This window comes from Heteronotia binoei, chromosome 2, assembly GCF_032191835.1.
Source record: "Heteronotia binoei isolate CCM8104 ecotype False Entrance Well chromosome 2, APGP_CSIRO_Hbin_v1, whole genome shotgun sequence".
NCBI classification, from domain to species: Eukaryota; Metazoa; Chordata; class Lepidosauria; order Squamata; family Gekkonidae; genus Heteronotia; species Heteronotia binoei.
In genome coordinates, this window is record NC_083224.1 from 63121254 (window position 1) to 63138278 (window position 17025).

The 17025-nt window shown below is 41.9% G+C and overlaps 1 protein-coding gene across 7 annotated transcripts in view; it reads right to left on the reverse strand.

Moving 5' to 3' along the window:
* HIPK1 (homeodomain interacting protein kinase 1) overlaps nucleotides 1-16659 on the reverse strand; it is a 49004-nt gene extending 32345 nt beyond the window's left edge. For 5 of the 7 annotated variants that reach the window (XM_060231201.1, XM_060231200.1, XM_060231197.1 and 2 more), the window contains exons 1-2: nucleotides 10895-11972; nucleotides 977-1100 (exon numbers count right to left, since the gene is read on the reverse strand). In XM_060231201.1, coding sequence (XP_060087184.1) covers nucleotides 977-1100; nucleotides 10895-11970 — 1200 coding nt within the window. In that variant the 5' untranslated portion in view covers nucleotides 11971-11972. Of the gene's footprint in view, nucleotides 1-976; nucleotides 1101-10894; nucleotides 11973-16410 lie in introns of those variants that run through there. The other 2 variants (XM_060231198.1, XM_060231199.1) reach the window with 2 other exon arrangements.
* Nucleotides 16660-17025: the final 366 nt, after the last annotated feature.

Genomic DNA, 17025 nt, shown 5'->3' on the forward strand with positions numbered 1-17025 from the left:
GGACTATTTTCACAACCCTAAAAAAAATAGACCCCGTGTCCAGAGATACTTCAAGAGGAAGGCCCAAAATCTCAAAATGCTCATGGAGCATCCCTTTCAAGGAAACATGGATGACATTCCCTAGCTTGTCATACAGCACTGAAACACTTGTTTCATACATCTAATGAAATAAGCTGTTCTGTGAAAAAAGGCTGCTGTTAAATTCCACTTGAACCAGATTTAGGGGCAGATTTCTGGTTTGAGAGTATGTTAGGGATATATCCTGACTAAAGGCCTTCAGTGATGTTTCAGTGCCACAACACACCCTAAGTAGACCTAGCCAAGACCAGGTATATCATGTTTATAATAAAGCATCACAAATTATAATCCCATCACTCAGCAGTAGTCACTTAAAGTACCCCAGCATTTTTTTCTTTTAACAGTCCGGCTGCCATGCTATAAGGGTACCCAAAGAAATTATGGGATCATCAAAATCTAAATTCTATTGCTTTCATGTGCATCCAACACACTGGGGTGGGTCAGGCACCACACCAAACCATGGTCTAGCAGTATGTAAACAAACTACGTGCTTGCTCTCTCCCACCCTCCTCTCAAGCTGCCAAACCATGACTTCTAATCTGATGCAAATCACAATTTGTTGTTACATGTGAAATGGTGAACTATGACATGTTAAAATTTTATATTAAAAAAAAAACTATGACGTATGCTTCCTCACCCCCCTTTAAACAAGGGCTGTGAACCACAAACAAATGATGGCTTGAAATCACCATCTGCAGTGCAAAAGCAAACCACAGCCTGTAGTTTTGATGTAAGAACAAACTCTTGCTTATGCTAAAGCAGAAGACACCAGTTGTTCGCACAGCACAAAACCATGATTTGGCATTACACCTGAATCATGTCACAGTGTTCATTTATACCATCTCTGAACACATAGTAAGATTTAAACAAAAATGCAGAAACACTAGCATACACATACCTGATCATATTCTGAAGCTCCTGGATACAGAGGCCAACCAAGAAATAGCTCAGCTATCACACAGCCCAGTGACCACATATCAATAGCTTCACAAAATGGTAAACCCAAAATGATTTCAGGGGCCCTACAAAATAGAAAGGATGCAACATTTCATGTTTATTATTCAATGAATTCCATGGCCATGAATCAGGTAACAATTTAATACATTTCACTGTCCAATACAAGTTACAGGCTTCAGGATTATGCATCTACTTAAGGAGTTTTCTATAATAAATTGGCATTCCCCTCCCCAAAAAATACATGTTTAGCATTTTACTGCTGTAGCATTATCTCAGAATACCTATTATCTTAAGCAATGCCCACTGTTTCTATAACATGAATCATCCATTAATTTAAGCAGATCAGCTAGGCAACAGGTGTAAGTCTAATTCTAATTATGTTTACAAGGAAATAAGAGCTACTTTAACATAAGAGTGAACAACTTGACACTGTAACCTTAGGCTGCCCTGGCAGCTGCTTGGGAATAAATACCACTGAGTTTAGTGGGAACTGCTTCTATGCAAAATTAACAGAACTAAAGATTAACAGTGCAACCCTAAACAGAGTTAAACACTCTGTTTAACATTCTAAAATCATGGACATCAATGGATGTGGAGGGTGCAACTATGCTTGGAATGCCTTGTTACACAAACCTAACACAACTTTCTTCAGAACTGAGTAAAACACACTGACTTCTGAGTAGATTTGCTTAGGATTGCTCCCTTAACAGTACAGTCCTAACTGTAAGTAAATCGCACTGAATTCAGTAAAGTATGCTTAGGTCAGGGCTCAACAAATTCTAGGCATCAGGTTGCCATGGCATGTAGAATTGTTTTATACCTAGCATCTTCCAGCAATGAATTTACTGAAACCTCTCCGCAAAGTACAAACCAAACTTTTTATTGACGAAAAAAGGAGGAAGAGGTCCCCTTTGATAACCAAAGCAGCTTTGCTTGGATAAGGGGACCTACACAGACAAAAGCCACATGGAATAGGAGATGTAATAAAGAGGGGAACCGGCTAAGATAGAGCAAAAAAGCTAGTTAGATCCAAAATTTATCCATCGTTTCACATCAAAGCAGTGTTGCATGACAAAAAAATTAATCATGCATGAAGTTCTTGTAATTACTCATTTATATGTAAACTTAACTTTCCATCATTCAGTGGTGATGGATGAATTCATTTCTTAATTAAAAGTCTTATGTACTGGATCCAATATGAAATTAAATACAGCCTTGTAAACTAATAATGGAATTATGAGAAACTGGGGAGAAGTTAGGATAAAGTTAGCTTTCTGTTGTGGTGACGACCCTAGTACGTAGGGTTATAAAAATGGTCAGACTAGAAAATAGCAACTCAAACTGACAGTTCTTTTGGATCAGTAGTAGTGATCTCAACAATGAAGAATGTGAGGTGGAAATGTGGTCACATGGGTATGATGCAGCTGAATGCCAGCCCTGGCTTCCCATTTTTCTTTGTCCATCTTCCACCCAAGCCAATCTCACCTCTAACCACTGCCTCATCTGCATCCTTATATAAGTTACCTATTTCTTCTCTGGTCCTCAGTCATATTTACATGCAACTCATCTTTGGTCTATATCAGTTAAAAAACCAGTACATATCTCTGAAAATACAGGTCTTCATCACCTTGTGATTCCAAACAGTGGCTATGCTAGAGCTGCTGTTGTATAATCACTAGTATATCAGACCAGGGTCTGGGAGACGCATGTCTGAAATCCCACTGTGTTGAGCAAAGTCACTGGTAGACTTTAGGCCACTTGCACCCTTCCAGTCTAACCAACCTCATATGCTAACTGTGAAGATAAAATAGAGGTGGGAAGAACCATGTACATCACCCTGAACTCCTTGAAGACAGGGTGGGATAAAGTTACACTAAATAATATATTATTTCTCTTTCTCCTCAGGTCTCTCTTGACTTTTGCATCTTGCCTGTTAAACTTTGCCCCTTTCTTTTTTGAAGGTGTTAGTAGCTAGACAAAAATAGGACTGGAAGGAAGGTGGTGACTACTGTAATTACTGCAGTTATCCTAACAGCATGATGATCTTCCTGAAAGAGGAAAAGGTGAACTATTTCCCTAAACAGCTTCCAGGTGAACGAGTTATTTGAGTAATGGAGACCTCTTTCTTACATGAAAGCTTGCAGGTTCCTAAACAGCCTGTTTGCCGGAGTAGACAATCCTCCACAAGTAGACAAGCCAAACAGAAGCACCCCAGACTATTTTGCTCAGCATGAAGAGCTGGATCTTCTTCCACAGAAACAAGATTAGTCCCTGAAGTGCTGCCTCAGCTTGGTCCCACTGGGCCTGGTCAAGCACAACTTTCAACCCTCCCCTTCCCTTGTATCTGCTAGCACACTAATGTCTTCCAGCAATGTCGGGGCTTAATGCTGAGGATAAGGTTTGCCTAGCCCTGCAACACGAAGGGGAAAGGTGGTTAAATCACCTTATCTGCTTCTTCCATACGTGAAACTGCATCTACAGAAAACTGAGAGAGCAATGATGCCCCCTTCCACCCCAACACAAACAACCCCCCCCCATTCATGTACCTATCGCACTTTTCACATTACCATTCCAAACCAGATGTTATTTGTTGTCAGCTCAATTTTGAATAAAATGATACAGGGACGGGGGTTCATACAGCAAATTTTCTTCCATTAGTGAGCTGTCTCTGAAGCACTATGGTCATTTCAAGCAGTGCCACTTCCCCCCCCCCCCCCGCCCTTTTTCGCTGCACCATCTTCCTTGGACTTTTAAAAAATGTTCTAAGTTCAGCACTATAACACTAAACTGACATAGCACTTCAGTGCTATATAGTGACACTGATGAGATGCATTGATTCCATGGCACTCAACTTGGAATTAAAAAAAAAAAGTCCAAGGAAGACCAGGCAAGGGAAAAAGTGATTACTGTAGGAAGTGCTATGGATATTTTAAACAGTACACCACAGTGATTCAGAACTGCAACAAAGGGGTAGAAAATGAAAGAAAGCAGTTTCCCTCAAAAGTGGCTCAACCACACTTTGCTAACCTGACACAAGTGGGCTTGTATGAACAGATAAATAAATTCAGGTAACAAGACTCCACACACGTCTTATGATCCTGAAAATCAGTATTCCTAAGGGCAGGAAAGGAATGCCAGAGAACACAGGCAAGCTCCGTTATCCTTGGACATACCTAGATATCAAAATATCACTGGATTCAACACAAAAATAGCTTAACTAAATAGACACAAAGATGACTAACAAAACAACTATAAGCTATTACTATTATTAAATAGACACAAAGATGACTAACAAAACAACTATAAGCTATTGGTTGATAAAATGTCCATACTGAACATATCTGATAGCAGAAAAAAAGAGCAGTACTCCTCTTTCACGCACCAATCCAACTGAAAGGGAAGGGATTAAAGCCCTCTAATTGTCCTAAATTATCCTACATGGATAACCAGCTGCACTCATTACTTTCAAGGGTTTAAAGAAAGAATGAAGTGATATGAGATTTGCAAAGAGACAACGAGCAGTGAAGAGAGAAAATGTGTTCTGTTTACACTGGGATTTGGTGTTTCCGGATAAACGGAAGGGAGCCACTAACTGTAATGTCTGATGTTCTACAACACCGTCTCAGATGATTTTGTATATGAAGTGTGCAGCTCAGGGCTTTTTTTGTAGCAGGAACTCCTTTGCATATTAGGCCACACACCCCTGATGTAGCCAATCCTCCAAGAGCTTACAATAGGCCCTGTAATAAAAGTCCTGTAAGCTCTTGGAGGACTGGCTACATAAGAGGGGTGTGGCCTAATATGCAAAGAAGTTCCTGTTACAAAAAAAAGCCCTGAGTCCCTATACAGGAAAAACAAGTGGCCAAACTTTTTTCATATAAAAAAATTATTTCATCTGAAACCACAGATATGGGGGGATACTTTATTGAGGGCACAGTGGGAGGACAGACAGACTGTGAATATAACAGGTGCTCAATTGTTTGTGCATTTGAATTTTATTAAATTATTTATATTTACAGACACTCTATTTTAAACATTTTTAATGTTGAAATATTTGACATTCACCACCTTGGGGATCCTATTTAGATGGAAAGGCAGCACATAAATGTTTTAAATACATAAAAATGAAGAAACTGTTTTGAGCACAGTAGTTCCTACAGCTATAGAGGCAAGCAGCTGTGCTGTCTAAAAACTGGCCTGCTTGCTCTACTATAGGAAACACAGGGCCAAAAACTAATATTCCCGCTGCACTTACATTCTCTCTCATGTATACATATCTCTGGATCTCAGCCATTATTTAGAATAAATGCAAAAATTTCTGTCCAAAGCAAGTGCAGTTGTCATAGCCTCTGTACTAACTCCCTGGACATACTGCTTACATATGATGTAGAATTTAATGGACCAATTAGGGCCCATGAACTGTTTTGTTGTTGTTGCTTTTATACAAAGAATCCTATTTCCTCAGCATGCAGTATAAGGAAATAAAACGGGTTAAAAGCAGGACTAATTAAATCTGCAAGAAACTTCAGCAAGTAAGAGAATAGATGCAATAATTATTAGCTGTTCTGCCAAAAAGGTGTGTGCAAATAAACCTACCAGTACATAACCCTACCTACCCTTTCTTTAGTATTAGTAGTAGTATAAGGACGGATAACTTACTCCGTCTTTACAAAGATTGAGCTAGACCCTTGTGAGGAAGTGACAGGATTTGTTTCCATTAAAAAACATCAGTCTTGATAAAAGCAATAAAACGTTTGATACTAACGTGGACCAGCTTCATGTGGATGAACTTATTCTTTATCCTAACACCTCAATGAAACAATAGTGGACTAAGTGCGCATGACTGTGAAGTGGAATATTTGTTTTTGACAAAGTGCCTGTGTGCACTCTTAATGAAGAATTCATTACAGACTGTTTTCTAATGTTTTGGTTTATGAGACACATACAGACTCTTAACCTTTAAAAAGTGCCTGTGTGCACTTTAAAAATGCCTGTGTGTACTCTGATTTATTCTACTGCAGACTGTAGTATTCATTTAAGCGCAGACTGGAAAAAGAGGCTATGTTAAAGTGCCTGCATGCACTCTTATGTATTTTATTGCAGTCTGTTTAAAGATAGAGGCTTTGGAATGTTAAAGTGCCTGTGTGGACACTTATATTTCTCATTATAGACTGTTCAGAAGTAGAGGCTACTTAGAAGTAGAGGCCACGGGGTTTTTTCTTATCACCCTATTATTTTCTTATAATAAATGTTTTGCTAGAATAGCATTTACAGTTTCATCCTGACGTTTCTTCTATTATAGCTTTGCTTTAACTCAGGGAGCCCCCTTTTTTTCTATAATTCTGAAATGGCAAGAGCAGCAGCTTTTCACCACCGTTTCTTCTGAACTGTCTTTTACAAACTGAGTGATTAGCAGCCTGCCTAATGGTTTACTGATTGTGTGTCAAGGTTCTTTCCATGAATTAAGCTTGCTGCTGCAAAATAAACTCTGGTCTGATGCAGATTTGAGAAAGCTACGTGAGGCTGAATGTAGGACATAACATTATCTTAACTACTTGCTAACACTGGGATCCAGAGGACTGCCTTGCAATGGCTTTCCTCCTTCCTTTATGGTCGGGGACAAAGGGTGGTGATAGGGGAGGAGCTGTCCCAGTGGCACCCATTTGAATGTGGTGTGCCACAGGGGGCAATTCTCTCCCTGATGCTATTTAATTTTACCTTACCTTACCTTACCTTAATGCTGATGATACCCAGCTCTATCTGTTGATGGATGGATGGACGACCGGACTCTGTCCCAGAGGTATTGGCCAGGGCATTACAGACCATGGTAGACTGGCTTAAACAGAGCCCACTGAAACTTAATGCAACAAAGACAGAGATCTTATACTTGGGCCATGGGGATTTGGGATCGGGAATCTGGCTCCCAACCCCCAACAGGGTGCCTCTGGTCCTGGCAGCAAGGGGCAAGAGCCTGGGGATTATCCGAGACCCTTCCCTGTCTATGGAGGCCCAGGTTACCTTGGTTGTGAGATCAGCCTTCTATCATCTTCAGCTGGTCAAGCAGCTGGTCCCTTATCTCACTCCCCAGGACCTTACTACAATGATCCATGCAATGGTCACTTAGACTTGATTATTTTAACTATGCAGGGGCTGCCCTTGAACTTGACCCAGAAACTGCAGTTGATGCAGAATGCAGCAGCACACATGATAATGGAAATGCATGTGTGGGCTCACATTCAGCCAGTGCTCCACCAACTGCACTAACTGCCTATAGAGTACCGGATCCAGTTCAAAGTTCTAGTGTAAACTTTTAAAGCCCTGCATAGGGACTGTCTCTTCCTGTATGTGCCCCATAGAGAACTGTGATTTAGTGATCAGTATCTTCTGGTTATCCCTGGCCCAAAGGATGTCCAACTTGTCTCAACTAGGGTCAGGGCCTTCTCAGCCCTGGCCCCAGCCTGGTGGAACAAGCTCCCACCTGAGATAAGGGCCCTGCAGGATCTATTACAATTCTGCAGTGCTGGTAAGATGGAGCTGTTCCACCAGGCTCTCAGCTGAGGCACTTGGGACATCCAAACCTCCATCTTTGACCATCCTTGTTATCATCTCTGCTATAATATCCTACAACACTGCCCAGAGAATTTTTATGGGTGTATCAACAACTTCAATTTTTTTTGTTGAACTTCTTTTAATTGTCTGAATTTTAAATCCAACCATTGTTTTTTATTCCTCACAATCACATGATTTGTAAGCTGCTCTGAGTTTACTCTGCCAGGATGTCAGGATAGACATAAAAGAAAAGTAATTAATGAATGGCACTGTTTGGACCTTTCATGATAGAACGGTATAACGACCAAAAACAGAGAACTTTTCAGTCATAAGTGCATCCTAATATTGGTATGTAGTCTCCAGTCATAGCCCAATACAGATACCTGCCATATGCTAACTACAGCAAGGATTATTTTGATTATGAAGCTGAATCTATTTGGAAAATGAATTATGGCATTAATACAATTAATTTAAAGATTTTTAACACTGTCCACCCACTGGAAAAAAATATCAAAGCAGCAGCAGGGCTGAGTATTGTTGGCATCTGTATACACATATTCTTCGATATTCTACTGCCAAGCACAATGATCTTATCCATTTCATTGGTATGATGGTTGGCTGCACTGACAGCTCACAAAAGCAGCAGTTTTCCTCATTCTGTGCCTAAAAAGGGCACCAGGCCAGAGACAAAACAGCAAGCCATACACCCCATTATTTTTCCTTCCCTCTCAGCTTTTTAATGTATCTCAAGTTCATGATCCTACTTGGCAGCACAGACAAGAGTACAACATTATTCTGAAGTGGTTAAAAAAAGTCAGATGTCTCAAACAAAGACACCACAATGCAGAATTTTTTAAAAATGCTCTTACAAAGACACTGTTACTATGAAATTATTTTAAATATTTCCTAAAAGCTAGATATATCCTAACATTTGTACAAGCAGGATAACTATTAATCCTTCTTCTTAAGTATTAGTATTCACCTGTGGCCCCCACCTGCAGATAGCTAAATCCATGGATTGAGGCCACACAGATGCTAAATGGTTTTTTTTTTTAAACTTGGAGGACCTCCTCAGGTTTGCAGAAAAATCTGAAATCAAAATTAAAATATATAGGGGAGTTAAATCCCCCCATATAGTTGCATTCTCTGAGCATGCACAGAGAACACAGAGCGCTGTTCCAGCTAAGCAACAACAAATGCCAGCAGCTGATTCAGGCTAGCAGCAGATGACAGCAGTTGCTCCAGGCCCAGCTGAAAGCTGGCAACCACTAGCCACTAAGGGCCTGGAGGAGGGGAGAACAATGTAAGATGTTTTGGTCTCCGCTGGGGGGAAAGACAGGTTATAAATGAAGTGAATAATAAATAAAACAAATAGACTACACCACATACACAGATGAACCTCAGCACTGTTTCTTCTAGACTAATAGTTTTGGGAAGGGATTATTTGCAGCACAAAACCAGAGGAAAGCAGAATGCTTAACCTTCCCCCTACCTCTTGTTTTTCTACTGATACCTCCCACAGCTGCTTTCCCCCTCGCAGGTTTCCACACATCTGTTTTTGCAAGGTAAACAAGTATCTGGAACCCCACAGAAGAATGTGGTGGAGTAGGAGGAATTGGGGGGGGGTGAGAAATGTTAAGCATTCTCCATCACTTTTCTGCTCATCTTTGCCTCCTCCTAAAGCTATTATCTAATCATAACTAGGTGCCCAAGTAAGACACAGTGTGGCCTACAGACTACCTGCCTGACCTTGCAGCTTCTGCTGATCATGCACAAGAGCAAAGAGTTATTTTATGTAGATCCCTGAAGCTTCTGATAGTAGCAGTCCTTGTTTAGCTCCCCTCCCCCCACCCACCCCCCGCAACTCCACTGCCTTAGAAATAAAGACCAGTCCCATCCCACTGTTACATCAGGGCTTGATAAAGCTCAGGCATCGGGTCCCCGTGACACCCAGAAATCTCACTGTGATTCAATGGATTGAAATTAAATCAAAAGAGTTTTTAATTAAACATTAGGAAGAACTTCCTGACAGTTACAGTGGTTCCTTAGTAGAACAGGCTACCTTACAAGAGGTGGTGAGCTCTCCTTCTTTGGAAGTTTTTAAGCAGAGGTCACATGGCCATCTAACAGCATTGCTGAATCTGTGAACTTAGGCAGATCATGAGGGGGAGGGCAGGAAGGGCTGCATCAGTGTTTAGTTCTCATGGCCCCTTCTTAGATGTCCAGGGAAATGCTGTTCACAACTTTGGGGTCAGGCAGCAATTTTTCTCCAAAGTTTTTCTCCAAGTTTTGCCAGATATCCTGGAGAGGTTTTTTTTCTCCTTTCCCTTTTTTTTTTGACATCTTCTGGCAAGGGTCACTGGTGGGGGGGGGGGGTGGAGATACTAGTGAATTTCCTGCATTGTGCAGGGAGTTGAACTAGATGACTCTGAAGTTCCCTTCCAACTCTATGATCACTAGCATTTTCAACAATTCTCAGTGAGAATTGGACTGGATCCAATCAGTTTTAACACTGGTGAAAAATGGAGGCGAGAGTTCCCTTTGACAACTGAAAGGACTATGTTTGGGATCATGGGATCAGCATGAACAAAAGCCATATGGAATGGAAGCTGTAATAAGGGAACAAATTCACCAAGACTGAGCAAAAAAGCTGGCTGGATCCAATCAAAAAGTTTATCATTTTATATCATTTTGTTATATGACAAAAGTAATTGTGCATTAAGTTCTTATCATTGCTCGTTTGTAGGTAAGCTTAGCACCAATGGTGGCAGATTTACTTATTTTTAGCAGTTGCTTTCTGAAGTTTTAATCCACCCTTTCCTTCATGGCATTCAGGACAGCATATATGATTCTCTCCTCCTCCATGTAACAGTCACAACAACCCTGCAAGGTAGACTAGGCCAACACTGTGAGACTAGGTCACCCACTAAACTATGAATATAAAGGGATTTAAAGCCAGGCTTCCCCTTATCCTACCACAGCTCTCTAACCCACTATACTACTACACTGGCACTAGGTTAATATGTAAGTGTAAACTATGGACATTTTTCCCTGAAGCCTGCAGCAAGTTTGCATCAGTCAGATATCTGAACTTCTATTCCATTTCAGTTGCCTAGTTTTGCTTTCAAAGTGTTAATTATTTCCAAATAATTTCAAAGGTGGGAATGTTTTTATTAAAACAGAAAATGCTCAACTACAGACAGAAAATACAGAGAAAGGTAAAAAAATTAAGTCAACCATTACTTCAGAGAAAAGAACTTCCGTAGAAACTGGCACAGGGCGTGTATGAAGATATGAAACTGATCCTTACCTGTAATAGCGTGATTGCAGGTAAGTGGAACACACAGCTTTTGAGACATGACTAGCAGAGCCAAAGTCTATAACCTTCACCCGGTATGGCTGGCGCACAGGATCAACCAACATGATGTTTTCAGGCTTCAGGTCAGCATGTATCAGACCCAGACTTTTAAGCTTCATCAAGGCAGTGGCCACCTGCTGCAAAATGGGCCGAATGTATTTCAGAGGCAGAGGGCTAAACTTGTTCTGCTTTAAGAAGTCATACAAGTTTTGTTCCAGCATCTCAAATACCAGGCATGTGTGGTTTTTATGTTGAAAACACTCGTATGAGCGGACAAAGTTATATTCATCAGCATTCTCACTGCTAAGCCGAGAGAGGATACTAACTTCAATCTGCCCCTGCCTGGCATAGGAAGGATGGTTTTTCAGAATTTTGATAGCAACAATCTCCTTAGTGCTGCGCTTCCAGCATTTTGCCACCTGTCCAAAGGTCCCTCGGCCCAAGAACTCCAAAACTTCATAGCTGTTGGTCATGGAACAAAGGATTTCATGCTGGACCAGCTGGTAATCCCCCTCACCACTGGAACTGCTGCTTTTAGTTGTTACAGTGGTGGTTGTGGCCGCAGCACCCACCGCAGGTCTGTTTTGCAGCATGAGAGGTGGATGTTCCTCAATGATTTGCACACTACCGTTGCTATCAACCTCTTCACTTTTCCTTTTTAATCCACATTTTTGATATGGCTCCAGCAAAGAAATGTTGCCCCTGTGTGTTAGGGCCTGGCTGTTCTGGAAAGATGTTGTTCCACCGCTACCTGTGCTGTCTGCTGCTGTGACCACAATGTGCTCAACTGAAGGAGCAGGGAGAAGGAGGCTCTGGTCATAAGCAGGGATGCTGAAGTTTGCTACCTGATGAGAAGAGCTTGCTGGCCCTTGCGCACCTGGGAGATTTTTGCTGTGACTGTAATACTCGTCACTGTTGCTCGGTCCTGAAACATCCCAGCTAGAGGGCTCCACTTTCAGTTTCTTGGCACTGCAGAAGGCACTCGAAGATACTGATGGAGGGGAGAACACCTGCAGCTGTGAGGCCATACCTGAGCAGGAGAGAAAAACAGATCAACAATTCAGCAACAGTGCAGAGTGACACCATATTAACTGGAAGAACTACAACATCACCTCTCTTTTGCATCAAGTGATCAGCAAAAACAAGTTTTGTGACTTCACTGAGAACATCCTGAACCTAAATCTCTAACCACAGCCTGGCTACAGATACTGCCCAAACATTACACTGCACAGTTTTCAAGTCTAGCATAGTAATATCATGTTCTGGGACAACACATGCAAACAAAGATAGAAGAGATGGCACATTCTATGTTAGATTTTATATGTTGTGAGCTGCCCTGAGCCACTTCGGTGGGAAGGGCGGGATATAAATTGAAATAAACTTAAACATGAAGTATGGCAACAATTACAGATCCACTTACTGTTGCAGGGAAGAGGAAATGCACATCACTTTTTAGAAGAGGCTTGTAAATAGTCAGATGCCTAGTTATAAATACCTTGAACTATATGAGACTCATAAAGACAATATTTGATTTTAAGTACATCTTCTCAAAAATCTACGCTTTGTGGGAAGAAGGAAAATGTTGCTTTAAGTTATTCCCCACATACAGGGCAGACTATCAAATTGTGAAAGGGACACAGACACTACATTCAACCAAGCAGCATCAGCTGCAGTTGGCAGTAGTCCTTGGTGCTGGGGCTAATCTTCTCTGACTGGAAATTTTATATTTACTTTTACTTTTTTAGTGTAGTTATTGTGTACTATAAGAGGGAAATCATAAATCTGTCCTGGAACTCAGTCTGCTACCTTTGGATACAAACTGGAAACCAACCGCCTAGGACTCTTCTAGAAAGGAGGAAGCCAACATCAATACAGACCCTCTCCTTGCCCCTAGAGTTCACATATCTGCTTGCTGTTTCTGCATATTTAATAGGGCAGGAAGAGTAAGATAATTTTGCTATATTTTTTTAAAAGCCTAGTAATAAAACTAAGTGGAAGAAAAGGGACTGGTTTAAGAACTTGCATATGAAACGCTTAACTTTAAAAACTGAGATTCTAAGTCATTAGTATGTTTGCATGGCACTACATCATTATCAATTCACACATGACTCTGGCTATCAGGGGTGAGACCCCTTGCATAGCATGTTCTTATTTTTGTGGCTAAATTTCCTTTTTAAATGGTGTCCTATTCATTCAGAGTCCTGTTGACAGTATCTCTGCAAGAACTGCAGATTTCTGAATTCTATCTAATGACCTCAAAGTAATTTGCAAGCAACTGCAAATATACAATATTATTAAGAGACAGGCAACAAGCTTCTACTTATGGCATCACTGACATCACCCCATAAAAGATGCCCTCATTTTTCTCAGGATAAAGAATGGAAATGAACAGAACTGTGGGAAAACGCATCAGCTTACTAGAAGCTAATGTCTGAGTCAAGAGGCACTTCACAATTTTTCCCGGGCCTAGAACAGGAAGAACTACATACACAGATATATGAGCAAGATGGCAACAGAGTGATATACCAAAACTTGCCCTCAAGTTTAAAAGAACTTGCTGATGACACCACCAAATGTGATGAAAGAAGGGACATTTCTGCAAATCCAGCACCTTTGTAGGATTCCAAACAACCTCATCTGAACCAGTGATGATGCATATAAGCCAGAGAAAGTTATGCACACTTGAACAGCCAATCACATGCATAGACTTTCCGAGACTGTGTGTCCCAAAAATGTGGCTTGTACAGCAACAGGCACACAAACACACAAAATCCTTTTAAGCAAATGTTTCCCTAATGAGTTAACTGAAAAACAAGGCATTTCTTAACACCTTCCAGGATATGGCTGAAATTCAAGATGGCCAGGAAACAAGAAAACATGTTACAGAATTAAAGTGTGCTTGATCCAACAGCATCCATTTCAAAGGCCTAAGCACAACTGACAATTACCAAAAGAAGCACATTGCAAAATAGGAAGCTGCCTACTGTTGGGGGGAAAAATTAACTTCCTACACATTGGTAGTGTTCAGCTGGCTAACCTAATATCAACATCACACCAAGAATGCTGACCCTTGTTTTTGCAACACTGTCAGATTTAACATTTGATTAGAGCTCAAACAAGGGCTCTTTCTATATGCTGTATTTCTTCCCAAGTCAAACAGAACACTAGCATGCCTAATCTACTATTAATCCATTTGTTCAAGCTGCCTCAACAGTCTGAGCCTAAATGACAGGGGAACCAAACAACAGTTTCCCAACCACCCATATCCACTGAATGCAAAGTCTTTCATTTAAAACTCAAATGTAGATAAATCAGCTGAATGTTTAGAAATTATTCTTAAAGATACTTGTTGTAGAACTACTCTGCTCTATAAACCAAGCAAAATCCTAGATAGCAAGGCTTCAGCCTCTCTACATATTCAAACCCAGATTAGACTATCAGCAGCATGGGTTTTCTTTGTGTTGTTGGCAAAGGCTCAAATATTTAATATCCTTTCCAACAGTTTACTCCAACTTCAGGCCTGAGATAGTAAAAAAACAGCAGTGGGGGGGGGGGATTAAGGCTCTAAGAGCTGTTACCTGAAACTGAGAACATGAAGGGGCATCTGTCCCCAAGAATAAAACCCTGTACTAAAAACATGATATCAAGTTTCAAAGCACAGCTACTGCACAAGTTTCAGTAAAGCACTTTTATCAGCATCCAGGAAACTGCCATAACTCCCATCCCGTTTTGCATGCAAGTGAAGTCAGATGCCACATCATCAGAACTGATTCTTTGTAAAACTGATTTAAATATAATCTGATTTTAGTAGATATGAACACATCAAATTATTTTGCTGTGACCCATTTTTTCAGTCATGTCAACAATCGTGCTGGTTCACACTAGCCCCTCATCTAGTTCCAATGAATCTGAGGGTGTGATAACAGTGACAAGTTCTTTATTTCTGGATATAGTGACCTAGATAGCAGCCAGAACTGCATCACCACCACTGATTTCTGGAGTGCCCAGTCACAAAATTAACATACAAGAGCTGGCAACCATTGCTCATTGAATACTAGGGTTTTTTTGTTTAATCCAGCATAACTAATACACATAACTATGATCTAATAGAGCAGTCCTGAGCACAGTTACACTAACCTCACTGAACTCAGAAAGGTGTAATTCTGCTTAAGACTACACAGTTTATATTCAACTGTAGTTTGGTTTAAGAGCTAACCACTATGCTATGACAAGCTGTCACATGGATAGTCTTTCATTTTAATATCAGTCCTGACAAACTTTATTAAGTAGCCTTATGCCCCAGTTCTGCCCACACAAACAGTCCATAATACTGGCCTACTTCACATTGGGGTTGTTGTAAAGCATAGTGAACATGTCTGTCAATCACTGAAAGCTTTATATAATTGCCAAGAATCATCACTGAGACAAAGTATATATGTCTCCAAACACATCCCTCTATTGTTGCTGGGGTCCAAGCAAAACAGGAGCTTGATATCAGTAAACTTCAGCTATCAGTCTTGTATGGCTCCTACAACAGAACATTCTGCCTTTCAGAAAAAAAAATATTCATTAGGATTAAAAGACATTAACCTAATTATTTCAGAAAGAGATTTCAAGAATGAACCAAGTCCAGTTATTTCCACAGTAGAAAGCAGCTTTAAGAAGAGTCATAGACTTTGGATTTAGTTCAGCAGTAGACCAGCTGTTTACCCTCACATCCTTCTGCTCACACTAAAGAAGATTCTTGAATTATGCTCTAATCACAGGGGTAATAATATATGCTTTCACTGAAAGCACAATCACACTGAACATCTTAACCAGCAGAATGCTATAATCATACAACTGCTTAATGTACAAAACTCTTAACTGTAAGCAAAGGATTTACTCAGGCAGTTATCAAGAAATCCAACATATCACTTCCATGCACCTCATTAGTCAACCTTTTGTTCAATGTTGCACTATTTCTGAAAGATCACATATTTCTAAATATAACTAATGCTAAATGTCAGAGATTTCTTTAGTTCACTCGTGGTTTTAAAAGGGAAATCACGTACACATCAACACAACACTCTAGTTCAGGTCCACAAAACTAGTCTCCTAGAAAACCACATACACAGAGATTAACGAAGTTAGAATCTTTGAAGGAAGCCCAATTAGCTTTAATCACTAACGAGCCAGAGACCATTCACAACAGCGAGACAGAAATTGGAAAGAGATTAGATAATGACAATCTTGCTGTCTTCCAACAAATGGGGGGGGTTGGGGGAGTAACCATTAAGTCGTCTTGCCTTTGTTAAAAGAAAGAAAAGAATACAAGAAGCACCTACAGCGCGATCCACAACAACCACCTATTCTTTACCACCTACCGAGAATGACTGGCGATGGTCGCTCACCTGCCCGCCCCCTCCCCGCACAGGCCTCACTCGCCGCGCAGCCCGATGGCGGCCACAGAGACCGAGGCGACCGACCTGCTCAGCAGGGGCCGCAAAGCTCCTCCGGCCTGTCCCTCACCAAGGGCGCCCCGACAGGGCGGAGGCTCCGCCCAGCTACTCCCTCGCCTACGTTGGGGGGTTCTCAGCCGCGGGTCGAGCCGGGAGCTGCCTGCCGGTGCCGGGGGACTAGCGGGGGCATCCTAGCCCCGGGCTCGGGGCCAGCCTGGGCTCGAGGGAGCGCGGCTGCGGCCCTCTCCAGCCGGCCAGCCCAGGGCCAGCCCCCAGGCCGCTTCCGCCAGGCTTAGCCCCCGTCGCCAGCCAGCCCGGCCCAGGCCCCGCTTCTCTCCCAGCCGCCGCGCCCTCCGGGCCCCCCAGCTCAGCCCAGCTGCTCCCGCTCCGCGCCCCTCGACTGAGCCAGGCTGGGCCAGCCGAGCCTCGAACGCAAGTAACTCCTTGCGCTCGAGGCGGCCAGAGACGGAAGCAGCCGAGCGCCGAAGCAGCGATTGGGGAAGGTCGGGGAGGGAGGAGTGGGCGTGTGCGCGTAGGCCGTGCGCAGATCCCGTGTCAGCCGCCGCGATCCAAGCGAAGGGCGACAGCGAGCGATTTCTCCGTCGTAGTCATGGCCACAACACAGCATGATGATACTGTTAG